The sequence below is a fragment of the Myotis yumanensis genome, unplaced genomic scaffold (assembly GCF_028538775.1).
Source record: "Myotis yumanensis isolate MYYU_CA2020_CCGP unplaced genomic scaffold, mMyoYum1.0.hap1 SCAF_2, whole genome shotgun sequence".
Taxonomy (NCBI): domain Eukaryota; kingdom Metazoa; phylum Chordata; class Mammalia; order Chiroptera; family Vespertilionidae; genus Myotis; species Myotis yumanensis.
In genome coordinates this window covers 160711017-160729919 of record NW_027223753.1, presented here as the reverse complement: position 1 = coordinate 160729919, position 18903 = coordinate 160711017, and the positions used below count along the sequence as shown (strand labels likewise).

Below are 18903 nucleotides of genomic sequence, written 5' to 3'. Positions count from 1 at the left end.
TGGTTGATTCTTGTATGTGCTCTGACCAGGGATCGAACCCAAAACATTGGCATATTGGGACAACACTCTATCAACTGAACTACCCAACCAGGACTATTTTACTATATTTTTGGTGGTTTCTGATATTTTTAAATTTAAACTTATTCATTATAAGTTGGTATATACATCTGACTGCTTCATTATGTCATGCATTGTCCCCATATATTTATATGCTGAAATACATGTTTTTTAAAAAATTACTTTTTTATTTCTTCTTTACAAATCAGTTAGAACATTGTATTTTTCTGAATTTTTTTTTTTGTGTGGGTAGGTTATATCATCTATGAATTGCACTTCAGGTTAGTAAAGGAGGCATTATAAAATATATGTGATTAAAAAAGGGGAGATTGGGCCTAATAGGACTAAGACTCACTGATTCATCATGTAAAGAAAACATGATAGTCCTTAAGCACTATATATCCCTTTTCCTGCAAAGTCTTATTGTTAATCAGCATCCTGGATGTCTTGCCACATACATGGATAGAATAAGTTTTCAAGTATCCTTTTCATCCATGTCTTCCATTTCTCATTTTAATAACCTACATATATCTTTTCGCTTTCTTCAACTTTGCAGCAGGAGGTTCAGCTCATATCGTGATATTCATACATTTGAGATTCTTAGCAGTGTTTTCTTTAGGGAAAGATGATAAGATTTGCAGAATAGTAATTATTTTCTCTTCCTAGTTATAAACAAATTCATGCAGCCTGATATTTTAATTTAAGCTTTCCCTACCATGCTCCCCCCAAAAAACAACTTAGTGAAATATCGTAGTCTCCCCTTGTCCGCAGGGGATGATCCCCAGTAGGTGCCTGAAACTGAAGATAGTACCAAACCCTATATATCTACTGTGTTTTTTCCTATACATACCTACCTTTTCATGTAAAGGAAGCTTTTTATGGCTTCTCTTTGGCATATTTGAATTACCGGCATCACTACTCTTGTGATTTGGAGCCATTATTAAGTAAAAGAAGGGTTATTTGAACACAAGCACTTTGATATCACAATAGTTAATCTGATAGCCCAGATCACTACTAAGTAATGGATAGGTAGCATATACAGTGTGAAAATGCTGGACAAAGGGATGGTTCACGTCCTGTGCAGAACAGAGTGGGATAGAGAGATTTCATCACACTGCTCTGAACAGTGCACAGTTTAAAACTTATTAATTACTTCTGGATTTTTCCTTCTAATACTTTCAGACTGCAGTTGATTATGGGTAATTGAAACCATGGATAAGGGGGGACTACTGTAATAGTTTTTGAGCTGTCTTATTAAGCATGTTTTAGATAAGTCTTGTCAAATTGTGGCCTCTGTAGATAATAAAATGAATAATGTACAAGGAAATACTATGACAGAAAAACCAATAGAGTAGATATAAAACCTAGGTTCTTGATTCTAAACATCACTTACAACCTTGGGCAAGTTGTGTAGTCTCTCTCAGCCTTGGTTTTCTGGTCTGAATGTAGAACTATCTGTCCTGCCTATCTACCAGGGTAATTGTTAGGGTCAAACAACACAAAGACTGCTAGAGAAATGTAATTCTACAATGCACTACAATTGCTGAGAAGTCTTATCATTTAGAAAAGCTTTGATCATTAAATCAGTCTTATAGAGGGCTTCAAATTATTTCTTTACCACCACCACCAGGGTTAAAGCAATACCCTATATAGGAGTAATTAGAAGGGGATTTAGAAGAACCTAATTGGCTCGTTGGATGGCCATTGAGATGAAGAGGTAGCATTCTCATCCCAGGCACTGGAATTAAAAAATAACAGGGAAGACAGATGCCAGAAGTACTGGCAGTACTTGGAAACCAGTTTGACTAGGGGTTGAGAGGAAGGAAAGAAGAGTTGCACCTGAGAGATTGGAGGTCGGTGTGCTTACCATTGAGGCATGCTGTGTTTGAACTGCTGCTGGTACAGCTGGAGATTTCAAAGGCAGTTTGGAATGTGGGCCTGGAGCTCAAAGAGATGTAGAGTTAGAGATTAAACCAGGAACATCCCTGTAATGAGGTCATGAAATGAGACAAGATAGGAATGAAGGGTGGAGCTTTGTAGAATGAATGTCTATGTTGAAGGGCCTGCCAGGCAAAAGGTGCCAACAAAGGCTTTTCTGACCTTGTGTTCTCTAGTCTGTGACAGTTCTGTTCTGTAGAATGTGAGACATGAGAGACATACACTTACTGCTCTTATAACTTACATATTATAGAAGAGTCCTTGATATCTGACTACTGGGTGAGATTTGCTTCTTTGGAAATCTTCCATAGATAAACTAAAAATGAACAAACAAAAAACTGAACAAGAATTTACATTTTGTTAAATAGCCCCTATCCAAGTTGAAAAATGGAATGCTTGTTTTTCAGATTTAATACTGCTGGCAGATACTGCTGTATTCTTACTGAAAGGCTAGTTTATATGAAATAAAGCTATATAATATTCTTGATCTCTGCTAATTTTCTTTTTCCCTCCTTTTTTCCTCTAGATTTTACATTGTGCAGTAGGTAAGTATAGAATTATCCCCCTTATTGTATACAGTGGATTCTGCTTTTTTAAAAAATCATCAAAGGCTGGTTTGATTCTTATTGAATATTGAAAAAAATTGAAACTTTATTATGTATAAAATTGCTTCAATTGGTGTGGGTTTCAGGTTCTAAAATCATAAGTACTATTTAGATGTTATCACTGAACATTTTATTAAATGTCATAGCTATTTTGCTCTGTCACTTTAAAGAGGCCTCTCCTACCTTCTTGTTACAAGGCTCATAAAGAAAAAGTATCATATTTACAAAAATGTGACTTGCGGTCCTGGTGCTATAGAAAGCCCTTTCTGTGATCACTTAAATGTTATATTCTCTTTTCTTACCTTTAAAATGGGAGTACTGCATATATTGCCTACCTCCCAAATGAATATTTAATGTATGTGAGAGGGATTGGAAACCAGTAAATATATAAAAGGTTATATAAATGTAAGGGATTTCTACTGAAAGCAGATACAATGTGTTTTTTGGGTGGGGGCAGGGAAGAGCCATCAAATTCTGCTCTGGAATGAGTCATAGTTTATAGTCTGTGGTGCTAAACCCCATTAATTAAATGGAAGTCAATTTTGGAAAGTTGGCAGACCCTGTGTAGTAGGCCTATAGCGGTTGCTATGTTTCCAGTCTTGATTCTCAAAGGGAAGATTTGCAGCTGGGCTCATTCAGAAGCACCGAAGGTCTGAAACCTCGAGACCTCTGCATCCAAGCCATTATGATTCACAAATTAAGAGTGTTCTTAATATATTCAGGGTGCCACACTTGGACTTCAGAGATGAGGAAACATACAGTTCAGGTGGACACACAACAAATTGTCCGCCATGGGTCTTGCATGGATACCTGGCCCCAGTACTTTTCAGGAAGACAAAGCATCATTATAAAGAGTTGCACCCTGGCTATTCCTCCACTAGGAGGAAAATCTACAGTCAGGGGTTTCTCAAGTGATCTGCAGAATTTTATATGCATGTGTCTGTGTTTATTTTGCGGCTGGGTAGGTAGAATTCATAGCTTTCATTTAGATTCTCAGAAGAGTATGTGATCACAGAAGTTTAAGATTCGCTGTTTCAGAACCTTTGAGCAATTGATTTGAAAAGGACTTGGGGACTCCTCTATCACAGGGTCCACTGTCCCAGAGAAGATTAGGGGACCTGGCCCAGGACACACAGCCAGTAAAAGGTGGAACCTTGCTTGGACCCAGACCCTTCTGAGCCAGAATCTATCTGACGGATTTGATTTTGTGGTGAATGGGCTTTAGCTAATATATAATCTCACACACATTTCCTCTTTAATCCTTTATCTATAATTTTGAGATGAAAAAAATTGTCCCTTAAATTGGTTAAATGAATTTTAAGCCTAAGCTTGAAGATTGGGAGATATATTTGGCCAGAAAGAGTTCTGGAACCACTGCAGGCCTTCTCTAAATTCTGAACCCTGTGCCACCATTCTCCCAAACTCAGCCTTCAGCTGCCCAGAAAGCTCTTAGATGCGTATGTTTTCTCAGCACATGTACTATTATTATAGTTAATAGTTCATTGTATTAGTGTTCACATTCCCTTTGTCTTAGAATATATTCTCATATCTCTTTATCAAATTTCTCCCCCTGCAAATGTTTCTGACAAGAATTTTTATTCATGCATACCAAGAACATCATTGAATGCCCAGCAGGTGGGTGCCAGACACCATGTTGGGCAGAGGTAAGCAGGCACAGGCTTAGGTTCAGGAAACTCGCAGTCAGCCCCTCTGTGGTCCTTTTGCAGAAGGCATTCCACTGACCAGCATCCGTGTCACACTCTGCTCTGATGGTTTGTTCACAGTAGATGCTTAAAAATGCCTTCCTATTCCTCAAAGACCTTGTTCTGTCAGCAATTCTATCTCCTGTATCATCACCCTTTGTCATCTACCTTTTCCTTCTCAGCTCACAAAATGCTCAGTGTTCCATTATAAAAATAATTTTTGACCTAACTTCTAACCCTACATTACTCCTTTACAGCTATACAATTCCTCTTCAGAAATTTTACATAGTTTATGGTAGACTCTTTCTACTTCCTCACTCCCAGTTATACTTTAACCATATAGTCAAGCTTTGTCCTCATTGTCATATTAAAATTGCCCTCTGGTCTAAAATCAGCAGCTGTACCCTAACTGGTTTGGCTCAGTGGATAGAGCATCTGCCTGCGGACTGAAGGGTCCTGGGTTCGATTCCGGTCAAGGGCATGTACCTTGGTTGCGGGCACATCCCCAGTAGGAGGTGTGCAGGAGGCAGCTGATCGATGTTACTCTCTCATCGATGTTTCTAACTCTATCACTCTCCTTTCCTCTCTGTAAAAAATCAATAAAATATATTTAAAAAAAATAAAATCAGCAGCCGTTTCTGCTAAATTCCAAGGACACATGGAACTCTCTGGACTTCTGAACTACATTGGGCCCCATTGATGACTCCCTCTGTGAGATCCTGCTCCCTTAGCTTTCATTATAAAGAGCCCCCCCTGGCTTTTCTTGTCCTCTGTGGTTCTTTTCTTTCTTTGGGGCCTTTCTTGCTCTCCTTGCCCCTAAATTGTAGGTGTTCCCAGGGTCTGACCTAGCTCATTGCTCTCCTGACTGAACACACCCTTTGTAGGTGATCACTTCCTTTCTCATGGTATGAGATACTTATGACATCTGCTTCTCTAACTCTAAGCACACCTGACACCTGCACCTCAGACTCCAAACTCATCTGGGTACCTATTCTTGAATGCATACCTCCTACCCAATACAAATCAGACTCCCAAACTTGTTCTGCCTCCCATATTGTCAGGGGCACCATCAGTCACCAGCCATTCAGTCACTCTTCCTAGATCTAGTGCTCATTAGTGGTGCCTCTTTCTCAAGTACCACACTTCTATAACCTGGTTATCAAGTCTTGTTGATTCTGTCTCCTAAATCTCAGGTTGTCCTGTTTATTTTACCCCTACTCAGGATCTCAGTATATCTCATCTGAACTCTGTATGAGCCTCTGAACTTCTAGGCTTATAATATTAACTAGAGGCCTGGTGCACAAAATTCATGCACGGGGTGGGGGGTGGGGTTGCCCTCAGCCCAGCCTGCACCCTCTCCAATCTGGGACCCCTCGGCAGTTGGACATCCCTCTCACAATCCGGGACTGCTGGCTCCTAACCTCTCGCCTGCCTGCCTGTCTGATTACCCCTAACTGCTTCTGCTTGCCGGCCTGATTGCCCACAACTGCCCTCCCCTGCCAGCCTGATCGCCCACAACTGCCCTCCCCTGCCACGACCCACCTCCTCTGCTGGGACCAGCCTCTTCCATGCTGTGCAGAGCCGCAGGACCCCCAGGCTCCGCTGTGCGTGCAGCCATCTTGTGACGGCCATCTTGTGACAACGTGAGGGCGTGATGCCATCTAGGCTATTATTAGTATAGATAATAATAAGAGCTACCATTTATTGAACATTTACTATGTTCCAGTGCTTTACATTCAATGTCTCATTTACTTCCCATTTTACAGTTGACAAGACTGAGACTTAGAAGGTTTTATATCTTGTTAAAGTTCATACAGCTAATAAGCTCTATAGCCAGGAGTTACACCCACAGCTCTGTGTCTCCAAGTCCATGCTTCAGACAAACCTTGAGGGATTTAGTTAAAGGATAATTCTGAGCATGTCACTTTCCTTCTTAAAATACTTCACTCGTTTAAACATCAAGATTTGTTTCTGCCGCCCTCCCCACCCTTGCCTGTGACCATTTCCTGCCTCCTGCTCCATGCTCCAGCAACCCTAACCTTCTTGTGGGTCCTCCCGTTACATGCACTACTTCCTGCTTCTAGTCGGTGCCCAGGTTTTGCACTCTACCTAGAATGAACAGCCCACCCCCTGCATCTGACAACTGTTTGCTACTCTTCCACCCCCACTCCCATAAACTCCCCTACCACCCACTGGCTAGATTAGTTATCATTCTTCACTTTTTCTGTAACATTTTACACCTTACTCTTTATTATATTTTCCACAGTGTATTATGGTTTGACACTGTACTTGTATCTACCAACACCACTAAATTTTTTGAGAATGAGAACTTTCTTAAGGATTTCTATATCCAAATACCTAACATGGCACCTAATAATAATAACATAGGGTGACTATTATTCATTAGTGGGGACTCAATGAACATTTGATCATACTCATCAAATTCTGGTGAAAATTTCCAAAACTTATTCCAAAATGTTTTCATTTAAAAACATTAATGAGAATAATAGTAGACTGTTTCTAACATTAGCCTAAGGCAGTGATTTTCAAACTTTTTCATCTCAAGGCACACATAAACTAATTACTAAAATTCTGTGGCATACCAACAATATATATATATTGCCTATCTGACAAAAAAATATAGGTATAATTTTTATTCATTCACACTGAACAGCTATTGTCATTTTTTTATTTGACAATCTAAGGGAAAAGAGGTCAGTGCCCCTGACTAAATAGTCAGGTATTGCATGTTCTAAAAGTTATTGTAGCACACCAGTGTACTTGCCGTGGCTCACTGGTTGAAAATTGCTGGCCTAAGGTAATGCTTTATATTTTACTCAAACAACTTAAGTTTATTTTGGGAATAATAGTTTATTTTCCTGTGGCTTTCTAAAAGTTTTCACTGTAACAACTTGGTCTTTTGGAAACTTGCTATAGAGTCTGGAGATGTTTTTCCTTTAGTTGCTGTTCAGTGAAAAGTCTGGTCTTCAGTCAGACCCGAATTGTTTACTAGCTGTGTGACTTCTAGGCAGTAATCCGGCTTTTGTGTACCTTCATTTCTTCATGAATAAAGGGGGGATAATAATACTTATCTCATAGGATGTTGTAAAAATGAAATGGGACAATGCATGAAAAGCAGTGCAACGTGATATTGAAACAAGGTGATGTTGAAAACTGCCCAATAGAATGGTAGTGTAACTAACTAAAGCAGTGTCATGTTATAGAATGTTAAAAGTTTTATTCTGTCCCTAACGTAATGTCTAATATTTCTATAAATGTAATTTTTACAAATTCTTATTCTTCTTAAATTACCATTACAATGTAATTCAGGGCCACTTATTCTTAGGATGAGTTGCAGTTGCTTCTTGGTCATGGTTGTGACAATGCAACTTGGCAAAAATAGCCTCTAGAAACAGTAATTAAAATTTCATCTGAGAGGAATTTTTGTGAGGAAGTCAAGCCTCTGCCCTTGTGAATAGGTTCCTATGCCTCAACTTCGTCAAAGTAGGTTGATAGTTCTTTATTGATAATGCAAGGGCAAGATTTCTCAAATGCTATGGTTGCAACCCCTAAACATAAGATTTGTAATGCTTTATGCAATAGTTCTCTTTTTGGAAATGGGAATTTTTTTTTTAGAAACCCACTTTGAGACATGTCTTTCACAAGAAGATAAAGAGGAGTTGTGCTTTCTTTATTCATGAGGAACAGTTTGTATTGAAAGAAGTATAATCTATTTTTTCATGTTGTCTTCAAGATTATTATATTGTGGAAGAACCATGTGGAATAAGAGGTGGTTTTCAGGTAACATTGTTGGGATGGAAATTAGAGGTAGGAGGACTGGAGCTAAAGATATTCTTGGCAAGATGTGACATTGTGCATGTGTGAACTTTCTTGTTGGAAATTATAATGTCAATATAAATAACTGGAAGTTCTCTTTTGATTGAAAACTGTAGAACAGATATCTGAATAGGAGCTCAGTCATAGCCCGCTTTAGTCATAGTCATGTCTAAAGTTGAATATTGGCACTTTGATTTCATCAACAGACAAGGACAAAGGCCTTTCACTTGGACAGTCTGGATTTGTGGTTTCAAATATTTGCTGTCTGTGCCAGCTTGCACTCCTCTCTCAAACTGATGACACCTTTTATTTAATTATTTTTCGCAGGTACATTTTAAGAAATTCACAGTCACCTTAATATTAGTAGGCAGCATGTGCATTAGGCTGGTTTTCACACAGGTGCTAGCAAATGGTGCCAGGAAGGAAGGAGAGCAGCTGCTGTGAGACAAGCCCCAGAAGACCCATCTCCTACCAGCAATGTTTTCCCTCCCACCAATTCGATTGAACTAAATCCTCTGTAAACTGCAACATCCCCTTCCCCGCACCCCGCACCCCGCTTTGAGAGGGCCAATCTTTGTCAGTCATTTGCAGTGTGTTACTGTACAGGAACTGCTGTCACTTATTAAAACCAGACACGGAGCCCTCCATGTTTTAGCAGAAAAGAGCTTGGAAGGGAGGCTTCCCAAGGGAAGGTTAATGCCTCTGGATTTACCCCCTGGGATCCTGCTTTCACCCCTTGTCCAGCCCTCGGATACCTGAGCACAAAAATATAACTGCTTTCTTTGGACAAAAACTGCTTTCTTTGGTCCACTTTGCTTAGTTGACATTTAAAAAATGAACTTTACCAAATAGAACATAAAGGGAATAAATCTCAAAAATACAAACAGTATAAAGATAGTCATATTCCTAAAGTATGAGTTCCTGGTCCCTGGGAGCTAACTCCGTTTTTGTTGCTGGAAGTTGACCTTGCTGGCTCTCTTCTCTCCTGTTCATAGCATGCTCAACTCTGGGGACCCCCTTCCTCAAGCCCGCTCACAAATGTGAATAAAAAACATTTCTTTCTGATTCAGATTCAGACATTGCTTTCTGCCTGGGGCCGTAAAGGCAGGAGGAAGGGAGATGCCTTTGAGCTGGAAAAGTGGACATAATCTTTCCCAGCAGGCCAGCCTGTCTCCACTATTGAGGGGCTTCTAATGCTCACTCCTGAAGAGGCCTGGGTGGTTAGAGACCTGGGTACAAGGTTGCCAAAGTCAACGTTCACCTCCTTGCAATTCCACCCTTGTCATTTGATCAGTACTTTGGTTTTCCAATCCTGACACCAGAGCTCTGTATCAAGACCATGTGACCATAATCTCCCTAATCAGTCAAACTCTTCAGATCAGCCTGGCTCTGTCTCCGTCTGCCTTAGCTCTTTGTTTACTGTGTTGCTTCCTGATCAAATTGTACCTCCTCCCTTCTAGACAGGGAGAGAAGAGGAAGGATAGTTTTAGCACCTGCATCTTCCCCTGATACCCAAAGCTTCAAACCCCATTCTCTGAATACAGCTCGCCTTTTTATAACACCATAATTTTGTATGTATAATTTCCTTTGCATGGAATGCTCAGCTCTGTTAATTGTTTCCTGCTCTGTGTGAATGTGCAAAGATGAAGGGAAGGGAGAAATAGGACATGCTCATTACAAGCCCAATGTGCCTAAGCAGGGAAGGTGGGAGACACAGTCAGCTCATGCACGTCACGTGGCACCTAGCAAGCACTCAGTAAGCTGTAGCAGCTCTTCCACTGATGATTACTGGACAAAACATAACACCTGAGGGTTTCTGTGCCCACTTAGAGTTCAGAAGGGAAAGCCATGAAGGGAGCCTGGACCAGGGAATTTTACCCTGGGCCTGCCTTGCAGGTTTGAATGGGAACCTGTTATTGAGCTATTTAAAATGTTTATAAACAAGATAATATCTTGCTGTGCAATCCATCAGGAACAAAGCTACGACAAATACTACTAGTTGTGTGACAAGTCAGACATCGTCTGGGCCTTAGTTGTCCATCCTTTGGGGGTTGGACTAGGTAGTAGATGGTCTCTAGCATTCCTTTCAGCTGGATGTTCTGAAATTCCATGAAACTGTTAACTATGCTGTCACTTCAGAGACGAATGTCAGTTCAGTAGTAATATAAAAGCAGGGTATGCTAAGTGATTAAATGAGTACAGTAGTTTTAGTACATTTTTTCTTTGCAATGCATTTTAAAAGCCAAAGCAGAATTGGGATGGGAGATAGAGCACACACATATATCGACACATTTTTTATAGCATACATTTGCACACTATCATCACTAGATGGCACCCTTGTGTAAGATTTTTTTTCTCTTGGAAATTACAGAACTTAAGAATTCTAATAAAAACAGGCAGTAACGAATAATAGCAAAAACTGAGGAGTAAGTTAACCAGAGAAAAGAGAAATGGATGTTTTCTTATCACTGTCTGATTTCTTATGATTAATATTTAAGGTAATGAAAACCTGGAACTTTCCACATTGTCCCAAAGGAGATTATCTTATAAATATTTCTTAATTATTGGATATAAGGTATATTTAAAATTAAAATGAGATTATTTTTTAATTTTCAGTTAACTTTTTTTCTTTAAATATATTTTATTGATTTTTTAAAGAGAGGAAGAACTGGTTGAGGGGACAATTTGCATACTACCCTTTTATTATATAGGATATATTTCCACTGATAATTTAAATTTTAATAACAGTTCCTATCTCAGTATGTTCTTTCAGTTAGCAGCTTGCATTTAGGATTCATCCATGTCTTTGAAAGCTTGATAGCTTATTCCCTTTTATTTTGGAATATTTCATTGTATGTATGTACCAGTTTACATTTACCCATTGTGAAGGACCTCTTGGTTTTTCCACTGTGGGATGATTATGAATAAAGATGCTGTAAGTATTTGTGTGCTGGTTTTGTGTGGACAAAAAAAATATGCATTTTTAAATCAGTTGAGTATATACCTAGTAGCACAATTGTTGGATTGTATAGTAAGATTATGTTTACCTTTGTAAAAAACTGCCAAACTGTCTTCCATAGTGGCAGTACCACTCGCATTCCCATCAGCAATGCATGAGAGTTCCTTTTGCTTCACTTCTTTGTCCCAATTGATATATTGGAATTTATTCTAACATGTGTAGTAGTGGTATCCTTTTTTTAAAATTTTCATTTCTTGAATGACATACGTTGCACATATTTTTGTGTTCTTATTTGCCATCTGTATCTTCTTTGGTGAGGTAGCTTCAGATTTTTGGTTCAGGTCTTTTGCCCATTTTTTAATTGAGTTATTTTCTTTAGATTTAATAATTCTTACCATATTTTAGATACAAACCTATGAGATATGTGTTTAGCAAATATTTTTTCTCAGTCTATGACTTGTCTTTTTATTCTCTTAATAGTATTTTTCACAAAACACAAGTTTTTAATTTTAATAAAGTCCAGCTTAATTGATATTATCTTTCATGCATTGTATTTTTGGTGTTGTATCTAAGAATTTATTACCAAACCCAACATCACAAAAATTAAATTTTCTCCTGTATTTTTTTTTTCAGAATTTTATAGTTTAGCATTTTACAAATATGTCTATGATCCATTTTGATTTTTGTTAATTTTTGTGAAAGATGTCCAGGATGTCTGGGTTCATTTTTATTTTTATTTTTTGCATGTGGACATCTAATTGTTCTGGCACCATTTATTGAAAAGACTATCCTATCTCTGTGCATTTGTCATTTATCAGTTGATTGTATTTGTGTTGGTCTATTTTTGGGCTCTCTATTTTATTCTGTTGGTCTATATGTCTATTATTTTGCCAGTACCACACTGTCTTGCTTATAGTGTCTTGAAATGTGGTAGTGTTAAGTCCTCCAACTTCGTGTTTTTTTTTCTTCAGTTTTGTGCAGGTTTTTATCTTTCCATATAAACTTTAGAACCAGTTCATTAAAATCTGCAAAATAGTTTTCTGGGATTTTTATTGAGATTGTGTTGAATCTATGGGTCAAATTGGGAAGAATTGACATCTTCACAATAGTCAATTCACAAACATGGACTAGCTCTCCATATATTTAGCTCTTTGATTTTTTTCATCACTGTTTTTGCAGCTTTCCACATACAAATCCTGTTTTCTTAGGTTTATACCTAAGTATTTCTTTTTAAAATATTGTTATAATTTTTTTTTTTAATTTCAAATTCCAGCTATTCATTGCTACTATATAGGAAGGTAATTGACTCATATATTGGCTTAGTATCTGCAACCTTGTTTTACTTGTTTATTAGTTCCAGGAGTATTTTTGTATATTCTTTGGGATTTTCATTATAGACATTAGTATCGGCTCTTAGTTTTATTGATCTTTTCAGTTGTTTAGTCTCTATTTTATTTATTTCTGCTCTGTTCTTTATTATTTCCTTTCTTCTGCTAACTTAGGGTTTAGTTTGATCCTCTCTTTCTAGTTCCATGAAGTATAAAGTATTTATTTGAGGTGTTCTTTCATTTTATAAGTGCTATTGCTATAAACTTCCCCTGAGATCTGTTTATGCTGCATCCCATAAGTTTTGGTATGTTGTGTTTGTTTCCATTTTCATTTGTCTCAATATATTTGTTAATTTCTACTTTGATTTCTAATTTTCCAAGTTTACTCCAGTTACTGGTTTCTAATTTCATGCCATTGGGGTCAGATAAAATACTTGATGTAATTTTACTCTTCTTACATTTTTAACATTTGTTTTGTGGCCAAACATGTGATCTATTCAGGATAATGTTTTGTGTGTGCTTGAAAAGACTGTATATCCTTATGATGTTGGATGGAATGTTCTGTATGTGTATGTTAGATTCATTTGGTCTCTAATGTTTGCTGTTTCTTTATTGATTATCTGTCAGGATGATCTATGCACTGTTGAAAGTGGGATATTGAAGTCCCCTACATTTGTATTATTGACTAGTTCTCCCTTTAGCTCTGTTAATATTTGCTTTATATATGTAGGTGCTCTGATGTTGGGTGCATATATATTTACAACTAGAGGCCCAGTGCACTGGAAGCAGGGGATCCCTTAGCCCGCCTGCACCCTCTCACAATCTGGGACCCCTCGGGGATGTCTGACTGAAGTTTAGGCCCAATCCTGCAGGGACCCCTGGGGGATCGGGCCTAAACTGGCAGTCAGATATCCCTCTCACAGTCCAGGACTGCTGGCTCCTAACTGCTTGCTTGCCTTCCTGATTGCCCCTAACCACTCACCTGCCTGCCTAATCACCCCTGATCACTCGCCTGCCTGCCTGATTGCCCCTACCGCTCGCCTGCCTGCCTGATCACCTCTAACCACTCTGCCTGCCTGCCTGATCACCCCTAACTGCTCACCTGCCTGCCTGATCACCCCTAACCACCTCTGCCTCAGCCCTGCTGCTGCAGCTCTGTCCGGAAGGTCATTTCGCTGTCTGGTCTAATTAGCATATTACACTGTTATTATTATAGATTGTTATATCTTCTTGATCAGTAGACCCTTTTATCGTTATATAATGATTTTCTCTGTGACACTTTTTGACCTAAAGCCTATTTTTTCTGATATAATTTAGCCACCTTTTTTCCCTCTTGGTTACCATTTGCATGGGATATCTTTTTTCTGTCTTTCACTTTTAGTGAGTCTCTTATAGGCAGCATATAGTTGGACCTTTTTTCTTAAATTCAGCAACTCTATATCTTTTGATTGCAAATTTTAATCCGTTTTCATTTTAAGTAATTATTGAGATTATTACCATTGCCATTTTGTTCTTTGCTTTCTGTTTTGTAGTTCCTTTCTTCCTCTCTTGCTGTCTTCCTTTGTGATATGATGATTTTTTTTTATAGAAACCTTTGATTTCTTTTGTGTATCTCCTGAACGTGTTTTTCCTTGTGGTAACTATGAGGTTTACATAAAGCATCTTACACTTATAGCAGTCTCTTTTAAGCTGATAACCACTTAACTTTGCATACCAAAACTCTATACTTTGACTTCTTTCCCGACTTTTTACTTTATTGATGTCACAGTTTATATGTTTTACATATTTTGTATCATTTAAACATTTTTGTAGCTACGGTTATTTTGAATATTTTTATCTTTTAACTTTTATACTAGAGTTTAAAGTGATTCATGTACCACCATCACAATACTTCAGTGTTCTGAATTTGATTATATTCTTACCTCTAATAGTGAGTTTTATACTTCTATGTTTTCATGTTATTGGTGTCCCTTTATTTCAATGTGAAGTATTCCCTTTAGCAGTTCTTTTAAGACATGTCTAGTGGGAATGAATCCCATAGTTTTTTACCAAGGAAAATCTTTATTTCACTTAAGGATAGCTTTGCCTGGTACAATATTCTTGTTTGACAGTTTTTCTTTCAACATTTTGAACATATCATCCTACTACCTCCTGGCCTTCAAGCATTCTGCTGAGAAATTTACTGCTAGTTCCCTTGTACATGCTGAGTTGCTTTTGTCTTGCTGTTTTCAGAATTGTCTTTGACTTTTGAGAGTTTGATTAGTATATATCTCAGTGAAGAGCTCTTTAAATTTAATCTCATTGGGGTTCATGGATCAGGATTTTCATTCCCTCTCCTGATTAGGGAACTTTTCTGTCATTATTATTATTTAAAAATATGTTTTTATTGAATTTTAGAGAGGAAGGGAGAGGGATAGAGAGATAGAAACATTGATGAGAGATTATCAGTTGGCTGCCTCCTACATGCCCCTACTGGGGATCAACCCAGGCATGTGTCCTGACTGGGAATTTAACTGATGACCTCTTGGTTCCTGGGTCATGCTCAACTGCTAAACCTCACCAGCTGGCATTTTTTTTTCAAATAACCTTTCTACCTCTTTTTCTTCCTCTGTTCCTTTGGGAACTCCATGATGTGTGTATTGGTTAACTTGATGGTGTCCCATATGCTTTCTTCGTTTATTTTAACTCCTTTTTCATTTTGTTTCTCTGACCATGTAATTTCAGATGACCTGTCTTCAAGCTCGATGATTCTTCTGCTTGAGTCTGATGTTGTAATTCTCTATGGAATTTTTGAGTTCAGTCATTGTGTTATCCAGCTCCAGAATTTCTATTTGGTTCTTTATTTATTTTAATCCTCACATGAGGATATTTTTTCCATTGATTTTTAGAGAGGGGAAGGGAGGAAGGATGAGGCTGGGCGGGGGGCGGGGAAGAAAGAGAAAGAGAAACATTGATGTGAGAGAGACACACCAATCTGTTGCCTCCCGCATACACCCAGACGAGGCCAGGGATCAAGCATGCAACCGAGGTACCTGCCCTTGACTGGAAATTGAACCCATGACCCTTCAGTCCATGAGCTGATGCTGTAATCACTGAGCCAAACTGGCCAGGGCAAGATTGACTGAAATGTTTTATCCCCTTTTTTCATTTTTTTTCTGATAGTACTTTTGTATAGTTGTCAGTTGCTTTCATCTATTTATTGTGTAGATAGAGTTGGAAGTTTGAGTTGGTTTATAGGATTTATATTTTGAGAACACTTATCTGTAAATGTGGTGAAGGATAATCTCTTCATTGGATGGCTTTTTGTTTGAAAAGATCCGTAGGGATAGAAATTGTCCATTGTTTTAGCTCCTGTGTGTTTCACAGAGGTCAAAATTTCCTCTTGTCCCTGTTTTCTTCAAAATGTAGTCATCAAAAGGCACACTTCCCTTTCTTTTTTAGCCATTTCTTCCCCAGAAGCAGTGCCTTTTTGAGATTGCCATTCAAATCCCACAGACTGAAGTCTATTCCCTATAGTTAGGATTCTGATTGACAAGGTGTTTCTGTACTTAGGGTAGACTGCCTCTTTCTGCGGTGATTTTAGCTCAAATAAGGCCTCGGTTTCTCTCTTCTTTCATACATGTCTTTTTTCCAAATTTCTCACTTTCCACAAATGGTTTTAGTGGGAGCTCCAGAGGTAGCCCTGCTGGAATTTGCTGTCTGTTTTTCTACTTATAGGTGATTTGAGTTTGTAGCCATCTATGTCTTTTAGTTGTGCTGAGGGTGTAGGTTTTGCATGGCCTTATTTGTTAGTGTTATCTGAATAGATTTTTGGAGGGTGTTCAGTATTCCGTTTTATAGACATATTGTGAGATTTAACCAGTGCTCAGTTTGTTGAATATGTAGGTAGTTTTCAAATGTGCAGGTTATAACTATGCCTATCGCTAAATCTTTGTAGAGCTATGAATACATTCTTAAAAGTAAGTCAAAGGTAATATCAAAATTTAAGGCATTTACTAATGCATACTTCCCAGTTGCCCTTCAGAGAACCTCCAAACATTTATTTATTTATTTATTTTTAATATATTTTATTGATTTTTTACAGAGAGGAAGGGAGGGAGGGAGAGAGTTAGAAACATCGATGAGAGAGAAACATTGATCAACTGCCTCCTGCACACCCCCCACTGGGGAGATGCCCGCAACCAAGGTACGCCCTTGACCGGAATCGAACCCGGGACCTTTCAGTCTGCAGGCCGACGCTCTATCCACTGAGCCAAACTGGTTTTGGCCAAACATTTATTGAGTTTCTACTGGGTGGTAGGCCCTGCACTGACTAAGCAAGCACTAAGAGTACAAATATCAGCAGGCCCAGTTGTGTCCTCTATTGAGAACATGGACATGAAGCACATTGTGACAAAAATGTTGCCCAAAGAGTAAGTTCAAAGTATAGGAACCCAGAAGGAGAAGCAGTAGTGCTTTGGAACCTTTTTTCAATGTAAACAAACTCACCTCTGTTTTTTCAGATTATTTTCTCAGCTTTCTTACCTTAATGGAAATCTGGCTTTCCCTGAGGACATCCTTTCCCTTGCTGCCTCTCAAGGTGGGACTATTCATTCTTATACCTACCCAATCTCTCTCCCAGCTCTATTCCTACACCTTAGGCCACCTGCACCCATCCTTGTATTCTCTCGTAGGCTCTCTTTCTTTGTCCCTCAAATGTTGGTGTTCCCTTTAGCCTTCATTTTTTTCCCTTACACAATCCCCCTTTGTGATTTCACCTACCTTTCCTGGAGCTTCAGTATTCCCACATACTCCCTTCTGGGCCACTTCTAACTCCTGAGTTTCCATCCCAGCTTCCCAGTTGGACATCTCCACTTGGTTACTCTGCAAACACCACAAATTCAACATGTACAAAACTTCACTCATCATTTTACCCCAGACATGCTCTTTCTCCTATTCTCTGGAACTCTCTGTAGCATTACCAGTTTCTACTAGTTACCTGAAAACTGGACACATAAACCTTGACTCCCACTTCTTTGCCTTTTCACCATGTTCCCTCTGCTTTTCTCTCTCTCTCACTTGAGGAAACATTGTTTCTCTACCTCTATATTTTTATCCTGTCTCTTTGCTCTAGTGCCCTACTCTGAAATCTCTATATCCGTCTTTCTCTTCTTACCTTTTCTTCCTCCCATCTATTTTTCCTACCTCTTGATTTTGTCTCATTTTTTCCATCCTGCCCCCCCCCCCCCCCCCCCCCCCCACACACACACACTTCCTTCCCTATTAATCCCTCTGCATTTCCTGTTCTCAGACTCTCCTCAGCCCTCCACTGCCCAGGTATGAGTTTTGGTCATGTCCCTGCTCTTCTTCCTTTAGGGAATTTGTGTGTGCATAGACAGCTTGAAGCCAGAGTACCATTTATAAAGTGTGGGGTAGAGGAGAGTGGAGTGGGAAGAAAGTATCAAATACTTCTAGACTAGAAGCCAGTTCAGTTTCTTCCTTTCCCTTACCTGTATTTGTCTTCTGAGCATACATGGGTTCCCAAAGGACAGCTCTGGAGTGCCTCGAAAGCCACAAACAGTTACAACTTGGTGTAGGGAACACTCCCAGAAAGCCTCAAACCTGGTAAAAGGGGCCTGAGTGATCAGGAATAAGGGCTTTAAAGGAATGTCAATCAGAGAGCATCAATTCTTCGTGTGTTCAGTGGTGGCTCTTTTTCACAGCCTTCTTGAGATTTGGTTCATCTTTACTTTTTATCACAGTTGTAGCCTTGAGAAGCATGACTAATAATTTCAGGAGGCAGTTGAGTTGAATAAAGAGTGTTTTGAACTCCTAAGTTGTTCAGTTAATGACAGCTGCTCAGAAAGGAATCAAGGATCTATAAATAATGGCAGATTAGTACCTTGAATAGACTGTCAGGAGTTAAATAGACAGCTTGTTCTTAAAGATAGATTTTAGAGCTGAAGTACGTTGTTTTTTTATTGACCCATAAGAAAAGAAAAACCAAAGAGTATGTGACAATTTAAAGCAGGAATAGTTTTGTACATATGTATGTCTAATATGTTTAATTTTTGATAAAGTATGTAGGGTAGAATCTTAAACTATAATTAGCTCACTTTATTATGTTTTTTGAAGGGCCATAAAGGGTATATTGTTTGCCCTTCTGCAGTGATAAAACTGGTTATTACTTCCAGAGAATGAATAGACACTCAAAATATTAAGTAATTATACAATTTATAGCTTTCCTAAATATAATTATATGTTAAAAATATGTTTTGGTGAAAGATTCTATGATAATCTATTGATACATTAAAAATTACCCAGCCTGGCCATTGTGGCTCAGTGGTTGAGCATTGACCCATGAACCAGGAGGTAACGGTTCAATTCCTGGTTAGGGCACAATCTCAGGCTGTGGCTTGATTCCCAATGGGAGCTGTGCAGGAAGCAGCTGATCGATGATTCCCTCTCATCATTGATGTTTCTGTCTCTCTCTCCCT

The 18903-nt window shown here is 38.6% G+C and overlaps 1 protein-coding gene across 1 annotated transcript in view; it reads left to right on the top strand.

The window, feature by feature from the left end:
• The window catches only part of HACD2 (3-hydroxyacyl-CoA dehydratase 2), a 67386-nt gene that overhangs the window by 12071 nt on the left and 36412 nt on the right, over positions 1 to 18903 (top strand). The window contains exon 3 of the mRNA XM_070406350.1: positions 2522 to 2540. Within this exon, the coding sequence (XP_070262451.1) occupies positions 2522 to 2540 (19 nt within the window). The remainder of the gene's footprint in view (positions 1 to 2521; positions 2541 to 18903) is intronic.